The sequence below is a fragment of the Tenrec ecaudatus genome, chromosome 14 (assembly GCF_050624435.1).
Source record: "Tenrec ecaudatus isolate mTenEca1 chromosome 14, mTenEca1.hap1, whole genome shotgun sequence".
In the NCBI taxonomy this organism is placed as follows: Eukaryota; Metazoa; Chordata; class Mammalia; order Afrosoricida; family Tenrecidae; genus Tenrec; species Tenrec ecaudatus.
In genome coordinates, this window is record NC_134543.1 from 70,237,076 (window position 1) to 70,256,022 (window position 18,947).

At 36.0% G+C, this 18,947-nt stretch overlaps 1 protein-coding gene across 3 annotated transcripts in view; it reads left to right on the forward strand.

Moving 5' to 3' along the window:
- Nucleotides 1-17,614, forward strand: part of RALGAPA1 (Ral GTPase activating protein catalytic subunit alpha 1) — a 193,055-nt gene extending 175,441 nt beyond the window's left edge. For 2 of the 3 annotated variants that reach the window (XM_075531077.1, XM_075531078.1), the window contains exons 39-41: nt 7,402-7,526; nt 8,128-8,158; nt 16,277-16,385. In XM_075531077.1, coding sequence (XP_075387192.1) covers nt 7,402-7,526; nt 8,128-8,135 — 133 coding nt within the window. In that variant the 3' untranslated portion in view covers nt 8,136-8,158; nt 16,277-16,385. Of the gene's footprint in view, nt 1-7,401; nt 7,527-8,127; nt 8,159-16,258 lie in introns of all 3 variants that reach the window. The other variant, XM_075531079.1, reaches the window with a different exon arrangement.
- Nucleotides 17,615-18,947: the final 1,333 nt, after the last annotated feature.

Consider the following 18,947-nt stretch of genomic DNA (forward strand, 5'->3'; position numbering starts at 1 on the left):
CACACAGCTCACTAGTACTCTGTGATTGTGTATAGATGAAGGAATTAACAACATTGGTTTGATAGAAATTAGGAGATAGCTACTTTGTTGACAGCCCAGTTCTTAATTCTTGTTTTTTTTCCTTTGTTTCTTACGTAGATGGGCAGATAGAGTTGGAACTTACTTACAACTGGCTATAGAGAAAGAGGACTTGAATCTTACTTTTAACAAAATGTTTGGTTCTACCTCTCCACTTACTCTTGCTGAACTATGAAATAAGAGTCAATAAAGCAAAGTATATAAATATGAAGGGTGTAACTTTAAGAAAGAGCTCTGGTGGCACAGTGGGCTGTGCACTGAGCTGTTCACCACAAGATCAGCTGTTTGAATCCATCAGCTACTTTGTAGGAGAAAAATGAGGCTGCCTGCTACCTTAAAGATTTACAGCCTGAGAAACCCAAAAGGGGCAGTTCTACCCTGAGCCACTCTGAGTTGAAATGGACTTGATAGCAGTAAGTTCGGTTTTGGTCTGAACCTTAGGAGAGAAGGAAACTACCGTATATACTCATGTCTGAGTAGAGTGTTTTCGGCACATTTTTAATGCAGTTTCTGTGGTAAAATTAGATGCCTCGGCTGATATTCGGGTCGGCTTATACTTGAGTATATATTCAAGTAATAATTCTTTAAATAATTATAGTGATTGCCAAAAGAAGAAATTTCATAAATGTTGAAGTGTTTTTCAGCATTTAAATAAACATATTGCCTAATGCTTGTGACAATTTCTAATTTAACTTTTCATATATTCATCAATAGTATGAGATAATTAAATTAATCTCATTTACATGAACATCTATAGAAAAGGGAGTGAAAATATCTTTTAAGATATCTTTATTAAAAACCAAATAAAGAGTGATTTCAAAACCATTTTAGGCAGATTTCAAAAACTATATACAGCTCTAAGAGATATAATGCTTACAAAAAAGAATACTTGAAAATTTACATTTTAGATGTTTAAAAATAGTCATTTCGAAAGGTACTGTCCCAAGGCAAGGCATCATTTGTTGAGAATATTTAGCATAGTTTGAAACAGAAGTAGGAAGTATCCATTAATAATACTTTCAAGAAACAGCAAAATCTGCAGAAATGTTTGTTCAACAGTAAGCCTTGCGCTGAAGGAGGATACACATAGCGATTTGTTTGTGGAGAAAAACTGTTGACTGGTAGATGAGACTTAGACTTTGTTCTTTTACTTAGTAGTCCAGCGTGACACAGTGTGTAAGCGCTCATTGCCCTTAAACCCGCCAGATGCTCTGCAAGAGAAAGATGTGGTAGTCTGCTTCTAAGAAGAATTACAGCCTTTCAAAACCTCTCGCGAAGTTCTCCTCTGAGATTGCTGAGTTGGAATCAAGTCAACAGCAGTGGGTTTCATTTTGGGTTTATAGTAATTTTTACTGTTAGAACTCTTTCTCATCCTGTAACAACTGTTCTTGGAATCTTTTATTTTTTTAAAAAAAGATGACTTTCTTAAGCCACATGAGTGTAGACAAGTGTTTATTAAATTAGGATTTCAGATGAGCCTTAAAATCCCTGAGATTATGAAATTGAACCCAGATATAAACACTTCATTCTTTGTCTTTTAAGATGAACCACGAGATTTTTTTTCTCTTGGTCAGAATATAAAACATGAAACCTTAATTTAAGAGAAAATAAATTAAACAATGATAGAAATCCTTAATTCTGCTCATGACTACAGTTTTTATATTTTCCTTTTAGAGAGAAAATAGACTTTATTGGTAGATCTTTTCTACAAGGCATTCCAAAATGTAATTTATAAAGCGAAATTTTATCATATGTTTTTCTAACTCAGTAAAATTCTGGACCTTCTACTGATTAGCGCTACCATTTCCCCCTAATTTTTAAACTTTATTGTGAATTGGATAGGGGTTTTCGGAGCAGTTTTCCATTAAACAATTCATGTTTTATTCTATGTCATTGGTTGTAATCCTTGTAGTGTGACATCACTTATCCTACTTCTTCCTTGTGCTTCCTGTTCCTGTCTCTGTTACCCTTCCTTTCCTAACCCTTCTGAAGTTTGTCCATGGGTGAATGTTACCCTTTTCCTCTCGAATGGTTGATTATTCTAAGGTGTGCATACCTTTTAGTGTTATTGTCCCCCTTATAGACCTGTTTTTTGGTTCAAGATTGAGCTATGGAGTTGTGTTCATTTCCGATCTGAAGGGTGTCTAGAGACCTCGCCTTGACCATTCCGCCAGTTTCTATCCAGCCAGTAAGCCTGGTCTTTTTTTATGATTACCGTATATACTCGTGTATAAGCTGAGTTTTTCCAGCAAATCTTTAATGCAGTTTTTGTGGTAAAATTAGGTGCCTTGGTTGATGATCGGATCGGCTTATACTTGAGTATATATGGTATATTCCAGGGGGTGGGGGGCTTCTAATAGGAGCGCATTCCGAGCAGCCGGTGCTCACAGCCAGGCACCATTCAGTTCTTAGGTTCCGGGGTTGTAGAGAGTAATGCTTGCATGATCCACACGTCTTCAGTTTTCTTCCTCTTTCTTTCCTCCACTCAGTGAGAGACCAATAGTTGCACCTTAGATGAGCACTTACCTGACTGCCACTCACCTGTTGAATTTTCTCATTATAAAAATAGGATTCCATAGTGATTCGCTTTTATTATAATATCTGTGATGCTTACATACTTTAACCTTTCTCAACACTTTATTTGGTTGAGAATACTTACTCATCCTTTGTACAACATATGTACTTGTATATACACATATATGTTTACATGTACATTTCATTTATATATATTCACAATTTCTACTTTGAGACTAGTCAGAAATCTCATGAGGTAAATATTTATGCAGCCTACTGAGGTGCTGAAAAGATCACAAAGCTGAAAGCTTGCTTTCCCAGACAATCACAGCAGTTCACACGTAACATATTGTATGGACTACTAAAAAAATTATATGGAGAATACAGAGTTGTTGCTGCTTTAAAACCAATCTACTTTCTCCTTGTCTGTTAATAAAAATGAATTATTTGGCATTAATGAACTTTCTGAGGTATCTCTCTCGTTGTGCTTCTCTTTTCCTCATGAGAAACCAGCATTTCCCCACACCAGAAGTCAAAAATCTGCACATACCACAGATAAGAAATATCAAAAGAGTTCTTTCACATGAATAGAGCAATATTTCTTAAATTGATGTTGAAAATTGTCCTGCAGAAAGCTATTTACAAAGATTTGAGCCAAAGGTCAAAACAGATAGAGAGGAACTTTTGAAGGGTCCCATGTTTGTATCCTTTATCTTCAACGTCTCTGTGAAGAGAATGGGAGCAGGTGGCCGTGTCCCACTCAGCATATGGATAAACTACGGCACAGAATGCATGGCTTACCAAGACCGGGCTGAAACTGAACCCCCACTTTCCTGACAGCTGGTCTTGACACAGTCAGAGAATGCCACAACTGATTTCATATGGAAGTGGAAAGTTGAAAGTGCTTACTTAAAATGTCTAATAGTGTTAATGAAATGCAGAAGGACTATATAAACCCTCTATGTTACAAAATGCATATTTCTCTATTATTTTTAGAATTGTAATATTTCTCTGCTTCCTGCTTTGTAGAAGGAAGGCTTAGTGGGTAATTATGTTGCTGTGGTTGTAACACCTGTGTGTGATTATTTTAGAATGACTCATTCTGTATGAAAGATCCCTACCAGGTAAAAGTCTCCCACATTCAATGATTAGTAGCTACTTGTTTTTATTGGCGTTTTTAACTTGAATTGTTTTTAATTTGCGACAAAATCTTCAGAATTCGACTTAGAGCTGTATGTTAAACTTTTGTTCTGTTTTTAGTTTGGGGGTTTTTTGATCAGTTTAACCTTCACGTCTTGACCATCTCACACATGTCAGATTTTGTTGTTTTACTTCAATGCCAGTGGCAACATGCACTCACAGTAGGAATACGGCTTGAGTTGCCCTGTTGCTGCTAGCCATTGAGCTTGTGTGTGCCCCTCATTTTGTTGCTACTAATAACTCTTCCCCAGAGAGATGCCTTTTAAGGAATCAGAGCCTAACCTATTATAAGGAGATATAGGAATCAACTGCTTTGGATTATGCTTACAATTGCAGATACTAACAGCACTATTTGGAACTTTATCGTTCTCTCAGTCACAAAAAGCACCTGTCTATGGACTCGGGACTGTGCTTTAAGCACTTAGAGTTCATTTTGTCGTTTTGGTATATGTCTTCCATATTAAAAGAAAGGAGAAGAGGTATGCGTTACAGAGATTGTGCTGCTGTGTGTGTGTTTGTCGACATCAAAATGGGGTTTTACCTCTACAAATAAATCAATGTATTTAGCTTTAGGCAGGTGAGTTACTTTAAACTCTAATTATTACTATTCGGACAATGTTTTCTCAAGATAGCTCCTGCCAAAAGAAAACTTGAGGCATTAGCCTGACACAGTTTATGATAAACACTCCATTGCATTTAAAGTCAACCATTCACTGTTTTCTTTAACTCTGTCACTGATACTTGAACTGTTTCATATTCATTTAGAACGCATTGTTTCCCCTATTGAAGGTGTATTGGAGTTTTATTAGATTATCATGCATTTTTTATTCAAAATAAGTGCATTATAACTGGAAATTAATCTCATTTGCATGATTTTCATTTCATGTAACTCTGATTTGGGGGTTTCTTCCAAGTTTTTATTTGAAGTCTTTTTTTGTTTTGTTTTGTTTTTTGAAGTCTTTTTAATAGTGAAACAGAGTTACTCTCAGATGCATCCTGTCTCGGTATCCATGTTCTTGCTTTGATAAATCTTACTACATTGGAACTGTCCTTCGTGCTATAGAAATATTCACGTTTGCTTTCTCTTTGCCTAATTTTTGTGTAAACTATAAGTATAATAAGATAAAGTAAAATATTTCATTTATAGACCCTCTGAAAGTAGAGCATTTTAAAAGCAGGTAGGTGTCTCCACCCTACTTTTCATGAAGCATTTTACCCATTCAAGCAGACTTTTAAAAACAGCTTGTTTTGATAGCAGACTGTTCTCCTGTGGGCCTTCAGCCTTTGCTTCCTGGCAGCACCTTTGGTGCGAAAAGAGAGTGATCAATTGGGAGACTATCAGTGCCAGCATGCATAGAGTGATAAGTTAACACACCACTGGGAATTTCTAGGGCCCACCAAGATACTTCACTTCTAATGTGCTAACAAGCTCATTTTTCTACCTCTTGCCTCTTCAGTTATTTTTTTTCTCAGAAGAGCTTAGAAGTTGAGTGCATCAGGCATAATGAAAAGCTCTGTAGGAGGGAGAAGCAATAACCCCATTTTTCCCTTTTCAGCCAAATAGAAAATTAGTTTCTGGTAATACACAAAGGCCAGTATTTTTTGTACAAGGGGCACTGCTGTGAATCAAAGGACTCTATTAACTGCAGAAAATTCAGCAGCTGTGAATCTCCCCCAATGAAAAAAGTACTTTCCAACAAGTTGTGAGATATGTGGTATTATTTAGATTGAACCATCAGTTTCATCCTCTTCCGTTTATAACCATGTAGACTCGTTAAAAGGGTGCTCTGGTACTTTTAATGTTAAGATTCAAAAATGTCTATATTATCCTTCCATAAAATCTTTACTGTTGACCACTTTAGTATCTTGTCCTATTGCTCCCCATTTCAGAAGTGAAATTCTTTGGAACTTCTGTCCCACTGGCAAGAATTGAAAATATCCATTGCAAAGAATTGGAATTGAGGTTATTTCAGTATTTGATGCATAAAATAAAAATTGGAATACAAGGAAAATATAGTATAGACCTATAGTTTGGGGGGGGAGTTCTCAATAATATTTTGTTAATAAGACAGACTAAAATATCTCCTATTGGATTATCAGTTATTCTTAAATTATTTTATGCTTTCTTCCTTTAACATTGTTCTTCTTGGTCTTGGCTTTATAGAGTTGGGCTACAGTTTCTGGAATTGCAGAACAACAGTAATTGAACTGTAATGTTCTTTTTCCAAAACAGGATTTGGAATTTTGAGGGAAAACATTAAAATAGGCTTTGGAGGAAATTCAGTGAGAAAAGAAGAACCAATAGGCATATTTTAATTATCCTTCATACTTATTTAAATGTCTTATCTAAAACCTCAACATAGCACACTGAGTTCAGCAGGAAAACTTTTAAAAGTTGTAGAAGAAAGGTTAACTGATTTCTCAGTTCAGGAACTATCCGACATGAAGTCAGCATGGGAGTTTTTCCTGATAATTGTATGTTGCTGCCTGCTGCTCTACATTTGACAGCCATTTCCATAGTTGCTTTAGTCAACAACAGAAATATTCTCTCTCTCTCTCTCTCTCTCTCTCTCTCTCTCTCTCTCTCTCTCTCTCTCTCTCTCTCTCTCTCTCTCTCTCTGTCTCTCACCCCCCCCCCCCCTCTCTCTCACCCTCTCTACGAACAGCACAATCAGGCCTGCTGAAACGGGAAGCCTGGCGTGGGTTGTTCAAAAGCAACAGCACTTCAAGGTACTGGTTGCTTGTCAATAATATCAGAGAAGAAAATGGGGTGACCGAGAAGTACGGTATTTTTCTGTCAGTGTCAGTGCCCTGTAGATGCTTTGTTAGCCAGCATTTAGGAGTCCTGTGGACTCCTTGCAAATATCCCTGCTTGTTTCGGTGTTATAATTGACTAGGTGTTTTTCCCTGACAGACACTTTCAGCTACGTATTTATCTTAGCCGCATGGAGTTATTCGGGGATTACAGCAACAGTAGTCTTCCATTCAAAATGAGAACAATTGTTGTGAAAAAGGAGGGTTTTTAGAAGAAGATATGCAGGAATTTTCCACAATAAATCCTTACAAATAAAAATAATACACAAAACTTGAACACAGTATCTTAAGTGTCATTGTAATATTTATTTGGCAGCTTTTGAGAGCAGGTCTTCAGGTCAAAACTGATTAATAAGATGAGCCTAGACTGACAGCTGATGGCAGTTGAATCCTTTTGCAAGTAAATTGTTGCCAACAGTTTAATCATATTATAATTATTTTCTAATAAATATCTCCCTGGCAAGCTGTCATGTATAGTGGTATGCTTAAGAATAAATCTGTGTTCAACACTATAATTTATTTTCCTTCTTAAAAAGCCATAGCAAGTCTGGGAACACCTGGGGGCGGGGCAGAGACACCCCATCCCTGGTGGAGACTGACAGCACCAATAAAGAGCCCCCTAACTTCCTCTCCCCACCAAAAAAAGCCATACTTTTAATGGTACACCAGAACAATTAGTGACTAATTATGCTTTTCAGGAGGTGATGGCTTAGCACTGGTGGTAGTACTTAATTGATGAGGGCTGCCTGTGCCAATGGAAGCTGTGGTTATGCTCACCTTAACCAAGGACACCAGCTATGAAGAGAGAGCGCGATACCTGCAAACAATCGTCCAGCACCATTTAGAACCAACCACGTTTGAAGATTTTGCAGCGCAAGTTTTTTCTCCAGCTCCCTACCATCATTTACCATCTGATACCGGTAAGATTGAAAGCAAGTATTAGTTACTTGTTAGTTATTGGAACTTGAAATGCAATACCCTTTTGCTCTAAAAACCCTTAAGATACTAGAGCATGTGACTGAAAAAAACTCCATCATTGAAACATAAAGATTATTCATTATTGCTTAGTGTTTGGCCTATAAATTGTATCTGTTCTTTCTTTGACCTAAATGCACGTCCTTTAAAACAACATTTTTCATGAAAGTACCTGCACTACATTTTATCTGGAGTTGCAGACAATGACTGGTGTGTCCCAAGGCATCATTAATGACATTTCTGCCAAAGATGCACAAGTTGAGCATGTATTCTCCCTCAACTCTGTGTAGAGGAACCAATTTGATGACGAAGAATATTGTCTATCATCACTAATCTTAAAAGTAAAACTATAATAACTGATTTAAATAGACAGGTATTTGATATAATCATTTGTCTTACAATATTAAAGATTGTAAGAGAGGGTACTGCATTTTTACAATTAACTAATTTTGAAGAAATCGATAAGAAAATAACTTATGGCCTTCCTATTCTGTAATTCCTTGCACTCCTTATGATTGTTTCATTTATTTTATTTTCCCTCTTTAGATCATTAAATATCAGTTCTGTTTATCTGAAGGTAAGACAAAGTGTCAACCAAAACATCCTCTGTTCTCTTCCATTTCCTTTTCTGACAATTAGCAAGCCACTCAGCTTGTGACTCAAACCATCAACAAGCTTAACACTCTTCTGGTTCATACTAAATATTTCAGAAATTGTCACTAAATTTTTTCACAGTAAACTTACTAACCTAGGTCTGCATGAAACACTAACACTGGTTCTGGGATTAAAAACAAAAACTAATAATAGATCCCTTGGTTGAAATTAGTATACCTGTTGTATTGACCTTTTTGTTTCTCAGCATGAAAAAAGTAGTGCTACTAAGCTGTGTTTGTACTTTGTAATGTGTTGTGTTACTATTCGATATTCTAATTCATCAGACACCCTCTTCTATTCTGTGGCTTACTCGGTACTCACTCACTCACTCACTCACTCACTCACTCACTGCCAGCAAGTCGATGCACTTAGAGTGACAGCCCTGTGGATTTCTGAGACTGTAATAGTCTCTGGGAGTGGAAAGCCCAGCTTTCTCCCATGCAGATTCTGGTGGTCTCAAACTTCTGACCATGTGGATCGCAGCTGACCACGTAACCACTGTCCACCAGGTTCCTTTACTCTGTGCCAGGCACCTCCTTATAATGAAACTTTAACTCGGAGACGAGGATCTAGTTGAAGTTAATGATAAAGCCTTCAAATTTCTTTTATGTTAAATAATTTTATCTTTGTATTAAATACATTTAAAAGGCACAGTAGTCCTTTTCTGGCCAAATTTATTTGAGGGGAGTGGGGTGAGAAGTACCATATATCTTAATTGAGACTTAGTCAAGGAAATTGACTCTCCATCACTATAAAATTGGCCAGTTAAAAAATAAACTTACCCAAAAAATTAGAGCCTTTTCAATTAAAATAAAAGCCCTAAGCAATTCTTCAAGGCAGTTTCAAAAAGTTTATGGGAAAATGGAATGAAAATAATTTTTCCACCAACTTTTTGAAGGCCCCTAGCATTAGCTTAGTTGAATCTCTTGACAGAGATAAGTCTTTTATATACTTTAGTGGATTGACACTAGGTGAAATTACGTAACAGTAAGGATAATGACAAAAGAAAAATATTGACAACAAATTAATGTGCAACAGAATGAACACTACTTAAATATGTGTGGCAATATTATTACTAATAGAACAGCTAATGAAGCATCAGATTATTAAAATACGTATGTGTATCATGTATAGTTGAGCGTTTAAAGTTTCACAACTGAACAATATTGCCAATAAACTTTTCCCCTTAAATTTACAAAGACTGTCAGTTTTCATGCTCCAGGTGTTTTACCAGCTGGAGTCCTTGGTAAGTCTCTTAGTGTTTCCCAGATAGCCATGCAGCTGAACTAAGTCTGTAATTTGGGAACTGTGTAATGTTTCCGTGACATTAAATAAAGGAAGCCATCAAGTCAAGGCTCTCTAGGCTTTGTTTTTGAACAAGTCTTTATTTGGTATACAAGTTGTCTAAAATAAAACTTAATGAGCATTTGCATAGTAATAAAAGTATGTATTTAACAATTAGTCGATACTAAAAGTCTTATTCAAAGCTACATACTTTTTCATAAATTTCTAAATATCTTTGCCTTTAGTAGCAATTAGAGACATGCCTTTTATTTTTTTCAACAAAACAGACTTTTTAATTTATTGTGATGGTCTACAAATAATAGCTCTGGAATGTTCCGTAACGGCTGTGTTCTAAAGAATATGTAGTGTTTGCATTATTTTAAGGTCCCAATTCAGGAAAAACCCTTTTAGAAGTTTAGGAGATACATTGAACTTGTTGTTGCTGCTAGGTGTCTTCCAGTGGGCTCTGAGTCCTAGTAACTGTACAACAGAAAGAAACCCCACCTGGTCCTATTCCTCACAATTCTACTTCTCTTTTTGAGGGGGCTTTTAATCTATAAGGCATATGGTCAGCATCACAGGGGCAGTTCTGCCAGGACCTGCATGGTCACGATGTGTCAGAATCGACTATGGCAGTGGGTTTGGTTTGGGTTGGTATTCATGAACACAATTTGACCCTGGTTTTTACGTACTCTCTAATAGTCATGAAACAAATTCTTGAGTGGTTCTCAATTTGATACAATAAGAAATGAAATATTTACGCTTCCTCCTGTACCAGAAACACTCTGGTGTCTGAACAATGATTGATTGATGTTTTTTTTAATCTCAAAGCTTGATTTTCTTTTAATAAACTCTCCAGACAGAAGATGCTCCCTTTCAAGTAATAAGTCAAAGGATGAAGATATGAAATAATCCTTATCATAGTGATATCAACCTGACTTCCAGTTTCCAAAAATTGCTTAACAGTGTGGTACTTTGAGGGCTCACCTTAGTTTTTAAATCTCATGGTCAAGTTCGTTCACCACGTCAAGGAGATGGATTTATACTAGCACATGAAACAACTGTAGGCAACCTGTGTACCCTTTAGATATATAATACTAATAGCTTCATGTAATAATTTAAAATTAACTTTTAAAGAACTACCAGCACAATGGTTACATTGTCTCCAGCCAGCCCTGTGAGACAACTCTATTTAGTGGAATAGTACAGGCATGCCTTCCACATAGTGTGTTTCCCTTCTAGACCCTTGTAATAAAGCTAATAGCAATAACAGTAAAGCAAGTAACACGATTTGGGGGGTTTCTCAGTGTGCATAAAGGTTATATTTATGCTGTGCTACAGTCTATATTCAGTGTGCAATAATAGTATGAAAAGTTTGAAATACTGTGAGAATTACCAAAATACGATATAGAGAAGTGAAGTGAGCATATGCTGTTGCGAAAATGACAGATTTACTCAACACAATGTGTTACAAACCTTTAACTTCAATTTTAAAAAAGAAAAGGCACAATAAATTATGATGTGTGCCTGTATGAGAAAACACTTTGTTGTTGTTGTTGTTGTTTTAGGATCGTTTAGCTTGGTTCATGATTGTCCAAATCTCATTTCCTGGTTAGTAGTTACATTCTGACTGTAATGACATTTAAATCTGAAAAGAGCTTTTTCTATATAACTTCCCATAGTACTGAAATAGATGTAAATAACATTGTGATATATCACGTAGGATCCATAAATTAACTGTAATTTCTCAAAGTAGACTCTATGCACTAGACTCATGCTTAAGGGAAATTACTTTTGCCCCTAAGGTCACTGAGAGAGGAATTGTGATGTCACACTTTGTCCATCTTCCCTAACTACATTAAAACATTATTAGATTTTTCTTGTCCTTTATTCTAAAAAAAAAAAATTACAGGGAAAAAATCCCTTTATCTCTGTCAGGCATGTGTGTGGCAAATATCAAAAGTTTTGCAGTCAACTTTTTATATTTAAGAACACATCTGTGACTAAACTTTCAAATGAAATTGCTAATCGAGATTCTATTGAAAATTCAAAAATGAACATGTTTTCCTCTAATACAGTGTCTTTTCATAAAAAGGAATTATGAAATGCCATTATCAGGAAATAGGATTCTGTTTTGTTGAAAGTGCACACCCCAGCCCCACCCCCAGAAAACACAGCCCACTGTCATCAAGTTGATTCCGATTCATAGAGGCCTGTAGGACCGAGTAGGACCACTCCCAATGTAAATGTTTGCGCACGCGCAGGGCCTCACTCTCATTCCCCCCAGACAGCGACTGGGCCCGAGGCTTACCTCACTGTGCCCCATGGGCTCCTGGAAAGTAATATTGATGAGTCTTATCTGTCTCACTTCCAATATTACCTATAAACACACAATTTTTTCCTAGTAGTGTGTGTTTTAATAATCATCAGCTATAAATATTTTTTGATTGCTTGTTGAGTAGTATGCCTCTAATTCTCTTGTCATTCTACTGTCATTGAACTAGTAGATCCCTCCCTTTGGGTTGATTGTTGACAGCTTAAGCTAGATATCTTGGTATTTTAAAATGTTTAATTGATTGATTAATTGGTGTTTGACTACATGTGTGTATGACATGTATTCATGTATAAGTTCCTATTTAAAGGAATATTATAATGAGTATTCAGATTTTAAGGTAATTTTTGTGCCATCAAAATCAGAGATAAACTTGACAATATGATAATGAAAGCCTTAAGTAGTAACCTTTTAAGTTCACTGCCCTTATTTAAAAGTTATCTGAAATTTACCCTTTACTTTAGCCCTGCGAGAGAAAGTTATTTCCAAATATTCTAAATACTATCTGTAAGTAAGAACAGGAAGGTCCATTCCCTTTCATGGTTAAGTTATACATCAGCTGTTCAATGCTCTGTAAAGCACATTCCTACATACAGTGTTTATCACTAGATCCCCCTGAAATTGTAAGCAGCCAGTTGTATTGTTTTGAGCACTTTGAACGTGGACATGTGGCTTATATATGGTTAAAGTTTAAGTTACACATTGAACCTTCAGTTTTCTCATTTGTAAGAAAGAAATAACATATGACAAGCTAAGATTTATTTGATTTAAGTAAATCTATAAGGATCATAGTTCTTGAATATCTTAAAATTAAACCACTTGTTTGCTTGTATCACTTGCTGCTTTATTAAATTATGTATTATTACTTCTTTATGGCATTCGCTGCTGGATCCATGCCCTCCTAAGCACTTTCCAACTCTTTTAACAATAGTGCAGTTATAAGGCTACTTTGATAAGTGACAACCTTTCCAATAAGGCTGCATGCGTTAGGAATATTAGTATAATTACACTGAGAGGGTTCATTTTGTGAGCCCCGAAACTCAGCACAGCAGCACATTCTATTCTCCACAGTCGAAACCTTGTCTTTGTGGTCACACTTTTCTTCAAAAATACTTCTAATTTCTTTTCTAATCCTCATCTGCTCGAAATCAGTTAACTTTTGTTCATCTCTCTTTACTATAGCTATGCTTTTTATGTACCTATTAATATGCCAAGATCTTTGCATACATAACCATTGATCTCCACAGCTCTGCAAAATAACTAGTGTTGTCCTCATTTTATAAACAAGAAAATTGTCGGATTGTCCAAGATCAAGCAGCTAAGAAAACGAAAGATCTGGCATTTAACTAGATCCGTCTAACCCATGCCTCTCCACCTGCCTCACGCCGCGCCCCTTTCACGCAGTTCCTCATGTGGCGGTGATCCCCAACCAGCACATGATTTTCATCGCTGCTTCATAGCTGTCATTTTGCTACTGTTAGGAATCAGGCGACCACTGTGAAAGTGTTGTTCAACCCCCAAAGGGGTCGTGACCCACAGGCTGAGAACTGCTGGTCTAACCCATTCCTCTGCCCTTTCTAATGCATCACTTTACCTCTGAGTTCAGTGTTAAGTGATATTGCTTTCAAAGCCACATAGTTTTAAAAATTATATTAATGGTTAGAAGTTTTCATAAATTTAGCAGTTGTAAACTAGCTCTGTCAGCCAACAATATAAACAAAACCACAATAAATAGCAATCTATTGTATTTCTGTTCATCTATCTAGATCCCAAAGCCATATTTTTCATGTTTATTTTGATCATTTATTGGAAGTAATGTCAAATAGGCATCAAGTTAACATACTACCAAGATTTAGACACAGTTTGTGTGAGTATTGGAAGAGTCTTAGTGATGCATACAGGATGGGCAAACAAATATAGGCATCAGTAGATATTTTTTACCTTCATTTTTAAAGATATGCTGATAGTATAATAATTTCATACATCAGCAGTCTTTATAATTCAGGTGGTGTAAATCGGTACTTAAGGAGAATTGCATATGAAATGAAGTATAGGTATTTCTATAGTCCTTATATCTAAAGTTGAGATATATCTGCTGTAAATTATTTATAGCGTCTAAATATCATTTGCTAAAACACAAAGTACCAATAGCTGTATACCACTTACACTGAAGAACTTAATTGACTCTCAGTTAACTGAACAAGGATTTCAATTTGAAGGCATTAGGGGGACATAGAGTAATTACTGTTTTTAAGGAAAATATTTTTGGGGTTTAGCGTGCTCTAGAACCGTGTTTTCCAATAAAGTTCTCTGTGATTAAGACGGTGATCTATAGCTGCATTGTCCCGTATGTTAGCCTCAAACCACAAACTCCTGTTGAACATGTGAAATGTGGTTAGTGAACCTACCAAGAAACTGAATTTTTATTTTACGTAATGTAAATCGCCACATCTAGTTATAAATGTACAATATTGAACAGTACCACTAGTCTAGTGGACATTTGGAAAGATAGATGTTTAAAGAATATCTCATAGACTTTTTCTCTTCTTTTCTTTTCCCCTATAAAACTGTTAGTTGGTAAGTATAATATTTTCAATCTACAAAGCATTGCCCATTGTGAAACATTACCACCTGAGCGCATTGCATGTCCAATTATATTTCCTAATTTTAAAAACCTTTTTACTCTCTTCTCTGCTTCTTGATTAACGCCTATAAAATTCTGCACTATGTCTCTCAGATCCGTTATCTATCTTCTCTTTTGTTTTCCCACTTCTGCTCGCTACTCCATTTCTTCATTCACAACAAAGAAAGAAATGCAGTGATAGTTCTCTTCCTCCCAAAACCTCCGCTAGAAAACATTGGCCATCTCAAGGTAAACCGCCGTGGGAAGAGCGCTCATGATGGCTGGGAATAGTACGCGTGATTCAGAAAGCATGAGCTACTGCTCGTCACCACCTCTGCCATCCACCTGCAGTGCTTCCCTAACGAGGGCCAGCGATTCGTGTTCTCCTGCAGATTTCCCAGTTTGAGGCCAAAACAATTCAGATCTCCAGGAGGAGAGCAACAGTGGACAGAAACATGTTTCCTGCTTATTTTTAGAAAGCCAGCCTCATTAAATCAGATAAGACAAAATGTTGGAGAAACTGCTTTGAGAAAGAGGCTAGTTGATGTGGATTTTAAGTGACAAAGTATTTTATTCTTGGTAATGTATACTCCTTTTTGGTCCTAATAATAACATGTGGCCTTAAAATACTTTGAAATGTTCTACTTCTTAACTATGCAAGATGGATATGCACCGCTTATGATCATTTTTTTCTCTTACAATTATCCATCACTTTCATTTAAACCTAACATTTCAGCATATGAAAGTGCATAGCCTAATTAATTCCAAGCCTTAAATGTCAAGGAGGTCAAAAGTCTCTCTACTGAGTAATGAGATGTAGAAGTTTAAGGTTCTGCCACCTGCGGGGCACATAAAGAAAAATTTCATATCCATAAGAGCCAGAATATCTGGATAAAAGTACCTTATAATATACAGAATTCTGTATTTATGATGTTATGTTTGCAGATCTACTTGTTTTCTGAGGCTTTTAAATTTTTTATTTAACCTCTTCATTCAGAAAATATTTGAGAACTTAAAATTTGTAAGGTTATTTCTTATTGCTATGTATTAGAAAATCACAACTCATAGAAATAACGGCTTTTTATATTACACAAAGAATTTTCCCATTTGAACATATTTTGCTCCTTTAAAAATTAAAAAATTTTTATCTACTACTTTTACTGTTTACCTTCTTGAATAGTTCACTTTCTGAATAGGATAACTGGGAAATTTTAACTTAAGGCATTTTCTGGGGTCAGTTCATCTTTGTTGACTGACTTTCAGATGAGAATTCTTGCCCTCTCCCTCTCCTCCCCTATTGCCCCCAGGAATTTCTCTTGCTCCTTCGGAAAAGCGTACATACCTAGCATGGATAATGTTCTTCGAGTGCTGAGTTCTTTTTTTTTTTTTTTTTTGGAGGGTGCTAGTATTTTCAAGCTTAAGCAGTGTTGACCCTGATTTTGCTATTCCCTGAACCCTAGAACAGGAGTTGGTCTTTCTCACCTGCTTCTTGAGCCCTTCCCTGCATGCTTTGGAACCCTGTCTCTTGGGCCCAAAGATTTTGTTTCCCAATGCTTTTTCCAGGGAGCTTTCTGGTCGATTCTGGCTCTGGAAATGGCTGCTTTCTTGCTAATATGATGACGTGAGCCATCAGACCACTGTACTTTAAATATATTTGTAGGCTCTTGTAACAAGTTTTGAATTTCCCTTTTAGAAGAGCTCATTAGGTTGGCATTCATGGTACAGATCAGTAGCAATAAGATTATTTCTCACTGAATGAGAGTCTGGATAATTGGTACTAATAGTCTTGCTGTTTCCCACAGGCATCTACCCAGAGATTCTACCCAGTGAAACTCCAACAGCAACGCAGGTAGATGGGGCTGATCTGACCTCTCCAATGTCCCCTCGAACTAGCAAGAGCCGCATGTCCATGAAGTTGCGTCGTTCCTCTGGCTCAGCCAATAAGTCCTAAGGCGGCGGCCAGCAGCCTTGCAGTGATCCACGCAGTAGCTGCCCTAGCACCTTAGCTGAACGTAGTGTTAACCCTGTTAGGCCTTCATGTCTGCATAAAATGCATGGTCCTTCCTGCACATTGATTTTAGAAAACACTGGATTTAAATAATTTGTAATTTAATATTTTAGATATGGCTTGTTTGTTCAGTTTGGTTCCCCCACACACACACTCCAGGCTGTCAATATTTTAAGGGGGTAGCATAGAATTTAATTCTATACCCTTTATTTTCCTTTATCTTATAAAATTATGTCTAAATAGTTTCACTTTTAATTTCATGATTAACTTGGAGCCAAAATATAATTGGACAAGTAGTCTCATTATTTTATTTATTGTATCCCACTATAGCTTTATGGCTCAATAAATAGATTTTTTTTAAACAAATGTAAAATTTTAAATTTAGGCATTTGTAAAATTATAGCAAAAGTTCAAAATTTGTTAAATACACAGGATGTGTACAGATTATTTATGTTATGAAAATAAAAGACTTAAAATAAATGGTCTTTTAGCATCTCAGATTCACCTAAAATAATTTTAGCATTAACTTTTCTTCCCAAAGAAATGTTTCATTTATTGTTCAATAATCAGAAAAATCACTGTGCTAACTTTGATTTATGTTTAGATTCCAAGCAAATTTTCTAATGTTTTGGATTTTAAGTGGTATCACGATCAAATGCCATTTCTTTGAAATTGTGGCCCTTTATTATTGGCTGCTAGATCCCGGTGTATCTCTGTGCTTTCTTAAGCAGCAAGAGGGGGAAAGAAAAGACTTCTGATAAAAAGGTGTTGTTCAAATTATGTATATTATTTTCAAATAAAAAGGAATATAACCTTGGAATCTGAATAAAACCGAATATTCTCAATACTGAACCTTGTAGGTGCAGGTCAGTATACATTCCACCCTCCTGAAGCATTTTCCTACATTAGATAAACTGGTCACAGGCTGCTCACATTTTGTTTGGAATGGGCATCTCCTAAGGAAATGTAGCATGACATCATTACTAACTGCATGTGTAAATATATCACACGGGCAAACCGTAAAATATAAATTATGTATCATCATTCGTGTAGTATCTACAAATTTGTAACAGTGGGGGGGAAGATGACGATATTTAATAATACAATAAAAATATTCTTATCATTTGCTGTCTATTAGTGTTGATTCTTTTATATTAGATACATGCTTATATTTATAAAGGGCTATATGGTTAATGGGGAGACGTAAAGGATAGAACTAGTTTATTTTAGTCAATTTTTTTTTCATGTAATTGAATTGCCTTCTCATGATGCACACCCCAACTGATTTCACCGAGCTCCTACTACAGTCAGTACAAGCACCAGAAATGGTACATGTTTGAGCTAGTCAGAAACTTCACTCAGTGCCCTGGGTCCAATCACCAGTGTACCTCAGCCTCGTGTTTGATTCATTACATTTCACTCTAGTTTATACTGTGCTTTCATGAACAAAACTTTGTACCAATGAGTTTTTCTCAAACAACTTTTCAGACTTCCTTTGTGCTTGCTCTTTTGTTTTTAATTTAAATTCTTATAAAACTATTGGAAACTTTTATATGCGTTGCTAGAATATTTAACAGTATAGACACTTAACTACTTTTTCAAGTTTAAGAATTTTAAAAAGGAAAAAGTAACCACTTACACATTTCTACAGTGACCTTTTGAGCAATTAATAGTTTGATGAGATGTAATAAAATGGGATGAAAACACCAATTTAAAATAGTTAACATTTTTTAATTTCAGATATTTTACTTGGTTCTGAAATTTTGTTTTTATGTTAAGTAGATTCAAAAGTTATTTTCTGTTTACATTTGTTGGAGAACAAGTGTCTTTTTAGACTTAAAGAATAGTCCATATCCTTTGCCCTTTGGAACTCAGTGTATACAACTGTACTTAAAAGAGTTTTCCCTATGTATCTTTGTACCGTTACATTCATCTGCAAAGTAGAATTTATCGTTATTCTATCAAAATAAGCCAGTGAGTAGAATGCTGGTATCGGGCAGATAAGAAATGTGGCTTTGAAAGTAGGCTGTGTTCAATGAAATTGTTAAGAGAAACCCAACACAACGAAGTTCATGCTATGTAAATTTATTTGGTGGTAAGCATTTTACAGTATGAGCAGTCAAGCACTGTCTGCTTGGCCAGTGCCCCAAATTCTGATTACTAGGGCATGGGTACAGAACGTACACTGAATGTGGTTTACAAAAAGCAATTGAAAAACAACTTGTAGCTGAAAAAGTATTGACTATTGAATGTATTGCCATTCCGTGTCATAGTGGATTATAGGTACTAACTAACATCTTTCAGCTGAATATGGTTTCATAGACAATACACAGTATGAGATTTACAACAGAAGCACTGAACAGTTTGAATGATATTTTACGAGGTGTCGAACAAACGAGTAAATGAGTCTTAGGTTCCCCAAAGGCTATTTAAAGAGAGGTTTAAAGCAGCGCTTCCGGAATACT